The sequence below is a fragment of the Helianthus annuus genome, chromosome 2 (assembly GCF_002127325.2).
Source record: "Helianthus annuus cultivar XRQ/B chromosome 2, HanXRQr2.0-SUNRISE, whole genome shotgun sequence".
In the NCBI taxonomy this organism is placed as follows: Eukaryota; Viridiplantae; Streptophyta; class Magnoliopsida; order Asterales; family Asteraceae; genus Helianthus; species Helianthus annuus.
In genome coordinates this window covers 8,358,000-8,369,178 of record NC_035434.2, presented here as the reverse complement: position 1 = coordinate 8,369,178, position 11,179 = coordinate 8,358,000, and the positions used below count along the sequence as shown (strand labels likewise).

At 38.5% G+C, this 11,179-nt stretch overlaps 1 protein-coding gene across 1 annotated transcript; it reads left to right on the top strand.

Moving 5' to 3' along the window:
• Positions 1-5,362: 5,362 nt before the first annotated feature.
• On the top strand, positions 5,363-7,753 carry LOC110885395. The gene is made up of 3 exons (XM_022133085.2): positions 5,363-5,519; positions 5,928-7,112; positions 7,221-7,753. Exons 1-3 carry the CDS (start codon positions 5,363-5,365, stop codon positions 7,751-7,753), a joined length of 1,875 nt encoding a protein of 624 aa, XP_021988777.2.
• The last annotated feature ends 3,426 nt before the right edge of the window (positions 7,754-11,179 follow it).

Here is an 11,179-nt window from a genome sequence, read left to right as displayed (position 1 = left end):
CGTGGCATACAAATTGGAAGTACCGGAAGAACTGAATGGAGTATATGACACATTCCACGTATCCAATCTCAAGAAGAGTCCAACACAAGAAAACGTGATCATCCCTGCGGATGAAGTGCATATTGACGACACCCTCCGATTTACAGAACAACCCGTTGAGGTTACCGACTGGAAAGTCAACAAGACCTGAAGGAGTAGTGTCAAACTTGTCAAAGTACGTTGGAACTCTAAACACGGACCCGAGTACACGTGGGAACGTGAAGACCAGTTCAAAGAGAAGTATCTCCACCTGTTCAAGAAGACTCCTACCAGAGCTAGTTCAGCATGAATTTCGGGACGAAATTCTTTTAACGGGGGGAGACTGTGACAACTGGCACAAAACCGGTAATTTCCGTACACTTAAATTATTATTTAATGACTGCAATTATGTGCCTTAATGTCAACATTATCTGATTTCATGCAATACAAGTGAATTCATGCACGTTTTATACTACAAGAATTTCATTATACATTAATGAACTGCGTTGCGTCAGAAATACTAGTAAACTCACCGGTAAGACACATTGTGTCAACAGAACTGCAGAAAGCAGTCAGACGTTAGAATTAGGGCCAAGGTGTAGGTCCAACGTCAAAAATACATTAAAACCCAAGAATACATTCAAGGGTTTACATATATACCCTCCGGAAACTAAATTACGCACTAAAAAGCACCCGAAACGCACTTTAAGTGCAGAATTTTAATAAATTCAGCTCAAATAAGCTTTTTAACATCAAAATATTATGCAGAACTTACGTTTTATCATCCAGAATACTTCCCTAAGTGTTGGAAATTGAAAGTGTTACAAAAGGATACTTAAAAGGCACTAAACGGTGCAATTTAGCACTTTAACGAATCGGTATCTAACCGAACAATTGGACTTTACCCGGAACACAAAAATAATGTCAAACACATTGTTTTTATTTTTGTAAGCTAGATAGGGTCCCCGAACACCCTAACACACTATATATTCCATAACACACATAAACCACTAATTATTTCATTTGTCTCCTAACTAGTTTAGTTATCCTCCATTACAACCCAACTAGAAACCAACCCCCCCCCCCAAACCGGTTATGGAAGTAGGGAACACCCCCATGATTTATTTCATTTGTTTAATTGATATGGTTGGATATCTTGGAGACACATGGACCAAAAGGTTTAGACTTGTTGGAAATTACTTATAAGAACCCACTAGGTAACTACACTTATCATCTTCGCTTCAACAACATCAAACTACTCCTCCCTCCTCCTTCCTTTACTCACGGCTTCAACCACACACACCCACACTTTCATTTTCAATCCATTTCCATCCATTCTAAGGTGATATTAAGGTGTAAGAAGGTCGCTAACGAAGCTCGGTGCAAGCGGATCTTGAAGGACCTTCTTCATTTGCTTTTATCCACTTCATTTACCCTCTTGAACTCCCCTAGCATTGTGCTAGTAGTAAGTACTCTAAAACATCATCTTGTTCTTGTTTTTTATGGATAATAGATATTGAATGGTTAAAAGTTAAGAAACACTAATGAACCAAATCTAAAGTCTTGAACATAAGTGTTAAAGGGTGGATAAAGAGAAGATATGTGTGTAAATCATGTGATTCTTGTATAGTTATGATTATTTGATGTTGTTTGTTACTAAAAGTAGGATGGATCATCATCTAGACATACTAGATCATGTTCAAGAACATGAACTAGTAAGATGTTAGTGTTAGAAATAGGAAAGATGATGAAACCATCCACCATGAACTTGAAGCTTGAATGAACATAATTTTTCTTGTAAAATGAAGTTGTAAACTTGTAGATCTAAAGATCTACAAGTGGTTTTTCGGAAGAACCAAGTAGAAAATACTAGATTGTTAAAAACTCGGATCTTGTATGAACTAAAATCATTTTTGGTAAGTAAACAAGTGTATAAACACATGTGTAACAAGAAAAATACAAGAAGTAGTATTTTTAGAAAATACGGTCACAAGTTGTAAAGAACTAGATTCTTTAAAAATGAAGCTTTTAAAGAAACAAACACACTTTAAAGAGTAACAAGACTTACTAAATACCCTAGTAAGTTACTACACATTTTTATGAAATTTCAAGTTCATGAAATAGAAAAATTAATGTATATTGTTGATGATTGTGGTTAATATTGTTGGTGATTTTTAAAAGAAAATAAACACATGTTTTGAAAACATGGGAAACCACCATTTTTAGGGGAAACTCTGCCAAAATTTTTATAAATTTTGACACTTAGAAAATAATATAAGTTTTGAGGAACTTATTCCCTAAAAATGTATACCAAGGTATTTACCAAGGTTTCCCTAATTTTTGAGTTAAGAAACGATGAACTCGTCAAGGTTAAAAATTTGACATTAAGTATGTATATTTTTTGGAGAAAATATATATATTATTTTATCACCAAACTTTGTGCTAAGTGTATGTAGTATGTATTATACGTGCTAATGTATTAAGACTTGAAAATATACTACATACTTTTGAGAATTAAAAATACAAAAATACATATACAACATGCTTAGGCAAATAGAAAATATATTTTTGAAAATATATTATTTGATAGAATAAATAACTTGGACAAGTTATGAACATAAAATGAAGTTTTGAACAAAGATACATAATTAGGGTGCAAAGTGCAAAATACAAGAAACTTATACTTATTTTTGAGAAAATAATATAAGTAAAATAGGTAGTTAAAAATATAAAATATTTTTAACACAAGAATACATATACAAAAGATAGTGACTTGTGCTTGTGCGATACAAGTCTAGTGACTAACGATAATAAAACACGTTTAGGTCACGACGCACTATAAGCAAATCCGGTGAAGTTTACGACGCAAGGAAACGCAAAGTTGTGAGTTCATGCTCCCCCTTTTTCTTTTAACTTTTTTCACTTTTACAATGAAGGGGGTGAAATACATGTTACGAATACTTCGATATTTACAAAATGGTATGATGTGTACTAAAACGAGAAGTACTCTTGGTGAAAACTAGTGCCAAGAATTGATACGAGAAATCGTGTGATACGTGGTCGAAAACTTGTTATCGTTTGTGCTTAATTTGATGTTTTTACATAGCTTTTAATCTTGAATAGCCTACTTTTAATGGGATTTGTGTTTTACAGGTCTAAAAGAGTTTAAGGAGCTAATCGGGAGCTAAACGGAGCACCGGGACGTGAATCGGGTCAACCGGGGATGTGAAATGAACAAAACCGGGTTAATCATGAAGATTGGATGTGTTTTGGGAATTTTAATGGATTTAAAATGAATATATTGGAAGATGGCAGGATAGAGGGCTGAATTACGAGTACATGGGCGAAAACGGTGAGTAAAACGGAGCTATAACGAAGAAGTTATGAAGAAAACAGTTTCGGACGAAACAGGAAAAACTAGAGGGCGTCGGGGACGGGCTCTAGGCCGTCGCCGACGAGCTCTAGAAAGTTCCGTCGTGAAAAAATGCTCGTAAGCAGCCAAACAAGCCGTCAGGTGATTTTAGCAAATGGGGAGGCCGTCGCCGACGGGTCCCAGGCCGTCGGCGACGGGTTGTGGTTTCCTGAAACGCGAAAAATTGGGTATCTTTGATATAGGAACGATTCTAATTGGTCTTGGGGCATTCAACTCGGGAGTTACACTCCTTGGAAGGTTTGAATCTTGTTCTTGGAGCCACAATCAAAAAACCATCACTTACCATTCCATCTTCATCATCAAGAATCATCACCATCATCACAATTAATCCATCATCCACAAACCCTAATCCTTCCACCATCATCATCTTTCACCAAACCTCATCATTCACCATTCTCAAGGCTTCAAGATGACTCCATCCGCATTCCAAGCATCCGGTGATAAAGTTGCATCAACCATGAGCGGCTAATCATCTCGGTTTCACCCCGGTGTAGGTAGTTGTTAATTGTAGGGTTTCAATTTGTTCTTGTTTCATCTTAGTGACAATTTGTATTTGGTTTTTGAAACTTTTGACAATAGTATTACATTTGTTACGAATTCGTGAATTGTCGAACGATGTTAAAAGTTATGACTTTGCGAAACGGTGATATGTAATTGTACGTTGTCGTTGTTAGGATTTACTTGTGTTGATTACAAAGTGTCTTTTTGTCCGTTCTTCGGGACATTGATAGCTAGTAGCACCTAAGTCACGGTACACTAAATCCGTTAATCGAATGCATTTGAGTTGAAACTAAAACTTGTAGAAATCCTAGATTAATAATTGCCGAAACCGGGTGTGATTCCTTTTTATTATTATTGATCTAGTAATCATTTTTCTTGCAATTGTTAATTAGTAGTTGTTACTCATTTTCATCAAATCATCTAGTTAAGAATCATATCTTTCAATTAAACGAAAACACAAAAAATACTTTAGCAAGCTTCATAAATTGTGACAATTGTTCTAATTCATTTGAATTCACACACAAACCACATACTCTTCGTGGTTCGACCCCTTACTACCACTAACACATTGTTAAGGGTAATTTGGGCTTATAAATATTATCTTTGACCGGAGCACGACACTTCGATCAAATTTTGGCGCCGTTGCCGGGGAGTGCGTGCGCTTTGTGTTTGGATATTGTTTGAATTTTTGTGATTAATTGTTTAATTTGTTTAGCTTTCTTTTTGTACTTTGTCTTTTTCTTTGTTACGCGGGGTGTGTTACTTGTGCAGGTTACAGGTAGTGCATGCATACGCGGAATTCCGGAAGGACTTCACCGTTAGTCTACGAACCGGAAATCGAAAGAGTTGCAAGAAGGAACCTAGCAAGCCGGTTAGAAGCAACTCTTGCTTCTAATCAAATCAACCAAACACCACCACTCACACCGACCGTTGAAACCGACTCAATGGCGAACCAAAATTCCAACCAAAACCTCAATGCAAATCAATTTCAATCCCGAGGAACCTTTTATCCCGCCCAAAATGTTCAACCTATACCTCAAGAACAACAGGGTGGTAACACCAACGCTAGACCATCCACTCCACCTTTCCGAAACCAAAATCCCAATAACACCCAACGAACACCCCAACAACAAACCCTTCATCGACAAGCGTCGTTACCCATCAACCTTGATGATAGGAATGTCAATTCCGATCATAGAGGTAATCGTGATCGCGGCAATCCCTTGAATGAAGACCCATTTTTCAACATCGATGACTTGAGGAATGCAATCCCCGATGACGAACCTTATAGTGTTCCCGGTTATCAATCGCTGGAACATGTAAGCATTCATACAGAAAACTCGGATGATGGGGGTTACTATGATGATCGAGTGGACGATGATGAAGATTGGGGATACATAAATCGGGGTAATGGCCATAATGCAAGAAGATATGAAGATGAAGAATTTGGCTATCAAAATGCCAACTACGTTGGGGATGACGATTATGGTTACGGGAATAGAAGGAATGACGGTTACGGAAATAACCGCCAACCACGAAACAACCACCAACGGAACCGGAATGATAGGTTTTACAACAACAACAATGCTAACCCTAACTGGATTCCTCGTTTCGTGGGAGGTGGTCATCAAGGGGGTAATCGAGGTGGAAATCAGAGAGACGATAGAAGAGATGTTGGAAGGGGTGAGAGAAGGGATGAGAGACGAGATGAAAGAAGAAATGATCGAAGAGATGATAGAAGGGATAACCGGAGAATGGATGATCAAGAAGTTAACGGCCCTTATCGTCGTCAACAACGTCCACGGGGAGTAAATGACCGTTTCAGGCCCATTGTTACTGAAAACGATTCACCAATCGTTTGTGAGCGAAGGATGTTTGATTGTAAACCTCATTACATCAACATACTTCCTCATTTCAACGGGAGATCCAACGATGAACCGTACACACATTTGGCAGAATTTTCTTCTATTTGTAGCACTATTGGGGGGGCACAACTTTGCGTTAGAAGAAGTCAAACTTCGCTTGTTCCAATTCTCGTTGAAAGACAAAGCGAAGCAATGGTTCCTTACCCTCCCGGCCAATAGCATCCGCACATGGGGAGAAATGCAACAAGCATTTTTAGATGAGTACTACTCTATGGCAAAGACCGATGATGCTTGTGATGAAATTAGGTCTTTTCGCCAATTTTCGGGCGAACCGTTGCATGAAGCCTTCACAAGATTTAGGGAGTTGATGCGAAAGTGCCCACATCATCAAATAGAAAAGTGGGAATTGGTCAAATGCTTTGTACGAGGTTTGGATGACAACACATGGAACCGACTTGAATCAACGAGCAATGGGACCCTTCTAAGCAACCATGAAGATGATGATTGGGAGTTTTTGGAGCGGATGAGCAAACGGTCAAAGGAAAAGGAATCGGCCGACCGAGCCAAAAAGCACCCTACCTCAAGGTCATGGCCCGATCGTGATGCAAGTTCTAAGGATCGGATTGATACGTTGGAGCAGGAATTGGCCCGCATGAAGAAGAAGGAAGTGGGTGCGGTACAATATAGCGTATGTGAAGAATGTGGTGACATCGGTCACCGGACCGAGAATTGTCAAGCCACCGTGGAGGTGAATCAAGTGTATGGGGACCGAAGGCAATATGATATGAACTCTAACACTTACCACCCCGGGTTGAGGAACCATCCTAACTTTAGGTATGGTAATGCCTCTAACCAAATGAATCCGAATTTCCAATCTGGAAATCAAGGCGGGTATTCGCACCAAACTCGCCAAAGAGGTTACAACCAAGATGGTCACGGGTTGACGAATAATCAAGGAGGTGGTGGTGATTTGAATGCAAAGATGGATGCAATGCTTTCGATGATGCAAGAGTCCAAGAAAGAGAATGAAATTCGGGACAAATCGCATGAAGCATTAGCAAAACAAGTGGGCCAACTTGCGGAGGAAATGGCACAAATGAGGGGGAGCATGGGAAAGCTCCCAAGTGACACCACGGTGAACCCTAAGCATCAAAGTTCAAGCACGGGCAATGTGAGGAATGTGCACATTAGCGCGGTAAGTCTTCTTTCAAATGATGAGGTTTGTAGTAGTGTTGAAAGCATTCCACCACAATGCGTTGATGGTGTAGTGGGAAATACAAGAGATGAGTTGGAAAGTAAAAATGAACAAGAAACGATTTCACAAATTAAAATTGAAAAAATGAATAAAAATTCTTTTTGTGAAAATTGTTTAAATCAAATTAAACCGATTAATGCATCAAAAGTTGAGGAACGGTACCCACTGAAGGATGAGAGGTGGGAAAATTTTAAACAAGCAAAAATTAATTTACCGTTACTTGATGACATTAAAAAGGTTCCGGCTCATGCGGAATGCTTAACGGAGTTAAGCATCGAAAAACGGCACAACAAATTACCCGAACCGGTTGATTTGATATCACATGTTAGTGCCGTTCTATCGAGTGCCATTCCTCAAAAAGCTCAAGATCCGGGAGATCCTCTTATTCCAATTCAAATTGGAACCTTCAAAATTGAGAGGGCGCTCCTCGATCTTGGAGCTTGTGTGAGCATTTTACCCGGGAGTTTGTATGACCAATACGATTTTGGTCCATTAAAAAATTTTGATACTCCCGTGGTATTGGCCGATCAGACTCCCACGCATCCAAGGGGGATGGTGGAGGATGTGATTGTTAAGGTGGATGATTGCTACTACCCAGTTGACTTTTTGGTAGTAGACTATGTTGGGTGTGTTGAGGATACCCAACCGGTAGTTATCTTGGGTAGACTGTCACACCACTAAATTCCACGTGTCACCGGTGGGCCCAGTGGGGGATTCCGTGACGTAGTTGATATCACCATATGTCAAACAACACAAATTATAATGCACAGCGGAAGCAAATGAAAATAGATTTATTTCAACTATTAATTGTAATATCAAGTATCACAACCAGTCAAAATAGATCCACAGGCGGATCGAAGTAAAAAGAAAGAAATTGTTCAACAGATTATGCATCCCAAAAGCTTGCGAGACTCTACGATGCTAAGGAGAAACCAGCCTATTCCGTATAGCACCTGCACTTAATCTTTTTGGGGAAAATACGTCAGTTTGCACTGGTAAATACAATTTAACTGACTCATTTTGAAAATGTTTTAAAAAAATTTGGTTTTAAATGCACAAGGCACAAAACTCTTTATAACTTGGGAATAATTAATCAGAGTTAAACTTGTAAAAGATTTACATGTTTGTTGACCGTTCAGTCGCCCGAGTCGTGTCGGGTTTAAGGTTAAATGACACACCACATGGTATAAGTCCGCGGCGGGAAGCCAACGTTAATACCTTAAAATAATAGACATAAAACCGGGTGTACGCCTACACCCGACTGTCGAGGTCGTGGCCAAAAATGATGCCAAGGATATCCGGGACATGGTCATTAAGCTCCCAAAGGTACAAGAAACAAACAACACCAGATTTTCAAACGGGTCCCATTGGTAATACCCATCTACTAATGAGATGGAACCGACCGCCCGACCAAGCGGTATATTACATACCGTACCCCCAAGTCCGTATAGGGAAAATAAGTTAAATGTATTTACCTGAGCAAGTATAACCACAATTTCAAAAATGCACGTGTCTTTTACTGGGCTCCTATTCTGGAACGAAGGTTATAATAACCTATTAGAATCCTAACGGGTCTTTTAACATAGCCTAAGCTTAGACCGGTTAGTTTCAAAGAGTAATTATGGTTTAATCGCGAGGAATGCGAAAACCGGGGAGGAATGTGATTTAGACCCTACAAGCTTGGATACTTGTATAATATGGGTAAACTAAATACATTCTGAATTTTGAGACTTAGATGTTATGGTTTGACCCGTTTCGGCTAATATGCGCGAACTAGTCACATAAGCCGATCCGAACGCGAAAGTGCGTAACGAGTAACCATATAAGTCATATGCAAGTTTCCTGAGATTATATGCACAAAATATGTTGTAACATCAAAAAGGTATGCCCACCTATGCCCCAAATGTTTTTATACGCCAATTACGCCTAAAAAGGGCATTTTAGTAATCTTACATAGGCTAAAAAGGATAAAATGGGAAATCTGAGTTTCCAACTTTAGGCTACTGTTATAAGGTATATTTTCATAAAATATATCAGTAGGTATTAGGCCTTTTATATAAAATCTCATTTTGACATATACTATGTCGTAAAAATGCCTAAAAAGGCGATTTGGAGCCATTTACGGGTTTTTATAGAAAAGCTGATATTTTTATATTTCCAGAAGGTTCAATATATCATTTTTAATATAACAAATCAGTAGAAAAAGGTTTCGGGTCAAAAGGATTTGTAAAACTCATTTTATGACCGAAAAGGGTAAAACCGGCATAAGCCGAAATAAGCTTAAAACACTAGGTTAAGCTCAGCCTAAAAATAAATAAAAATCTCCAAAAATCCTAAAATATTATTTTATAACAGAGGGTATAAAGTTTTGGTAAAAATTTCGGGTTTAAATAGGCTATGTGTTAATTACGCTAATTAATTAGTAAAGAAGCTCTTAATTACGCTAATGGGCATAACTCAGGATCTAGACCTCAAATTGATACCAAATTTTGGGGACAACTTTATATTTCAGTAACTAAGGTTTCAACCCTTTTAAATTATCAAAAATTATGATTTTTGGACATTCGGGCATAATGGTCAACATATGGCATTTTAACGGAAACATGCATACGAACTAGATGTCTAATGAACCACATTGTATAATCACAGGAGGATATACTAACATGTTAATAGGTTCAAAAGAGGCTCTAAGGTATAAACAAACTTGACTAAAACGGGTCAGAACTGAAAGTCAAAACGAAAGTCAAACTATGCGACTTTCGGTTCCGAACCGGGTCTAAACAGAAAATTGTCGAGTTGAACATGTTGGAACATGTTCTTACACTTATTACCAAGTTATATAAATTTTCAAACAGGTTACATACAACCTACATTGCTAATTATGCATTAATCTAAAGATAAGCATTCTGTTGACTTTTTCTAATTAGCTTTGACTCGACAATTAACATGCTTAGAGTGGGAATCTGGAAATACCCTTTTAAGGGTTTGTTACCCACTTAATCACCTTCCTAAAGGTACTTTTAATTCGTGATTAGACAAAGCACATTATGCTTAATCACGAAGTCAAACCTTAATTACGACGGTTTGACTTTTGCTTAATTAACTAAGCTAGAAAGGATTAGAGAGGGTTAAGGACACTTACAAGAGTCCTAAGGTGATTTAGAGAGCTTAAGAAATTGCCTTGATGACCAGAGGATTTCCAGAAGTGCCTAGCCAAACTTCCCAAGTGAGCAAAGCTCAAATGTTCAAGGTCAAGTTCCTTATATAGGGAACCCAAGACTCTTGGATCAAGCCAAGCAAGTCTAATGTTGATACCAGATCATTACATTTGTCCCTAAGGGTCTAAAAACAGCCTAGGAAGCCCATGGAATTCAAATTTTACGTTTTAAGTCGGTTACATGCTTTGGACAGGCAGCTGTCCTGAAGTTACTGTCGGCGACGGTCTTACGGACCGTAAGCTTCGGGCCTTACGGTCCGTAAGGACCCATGCGGACCAGAACCTTAAGCGCCCTGCTTACGGACCGTAAACCATGAGCCTTGCGGTCCGTAAGCGATGGTCAGAAGACAAAAACTTACACATTTTTAAGTCTTGACCATGCATTCCACAAAAACCGAAACATGCCTTCACTTTTACAGATGTGGGGCCTTCAAGATCAGCCATTGCATGGTGAGAAGTCTCTTACATGTCCCCCATTTCAATTCTCATATAAGTCTTGGCATTTGACGGATATTTCAAGAATGGGTCTTGCAATTTTATATGACTTGGTTAATTATACAACTAATATTAACCATGAGGATTTTATTAGATTTAGGAGTAGTAACAACCTTCACTTCCATTGTCCTATATAAAGATGAACTTTATTTATCGAGAACAACCGGTTATTAAATGAGACGATCATAGATCGGTTTAAGGATCTTGGGATTTATAAAACGTCGGGTCGCTCAGAGGTGATTTAATAACATGTCGCCCTTGGGTCGTTCAGCGGTAATTAAAATACATGACGCCCTTTTTTTTTTAAATAAATCCACCACATATCTCTTTATTTAACCCGGTTTCTCTGACACGTCTGTCGCAGAGGACACGTGTCTTTATTTAATTGGACAGGA

Excerpts from the sequence above, each read along its gene's own strand:
- LOC110885395 (XM_022133085.2), top strand. The coding sequence starts at position 5,363 with ATGGCCATAATGCAAGAAGATATGAAGATGAAGAATTTGGCTATCAAA. Across the intron at positions 5,520-5,927 it reads CAACGGAACCGGAATGATAG|CACTATTGGGGGGGCACAAC; the intron begins GTTTTACAACAA and ends TTCTATTTGTAG. Across the intron at positions 7,113-7,220 it reads TACAAGAGATGAGTTGGAAA|TTGAGGAACGGTACCCACTG; the intron begins GTAAAAATGAAC and ends ATGCATCAAAAG.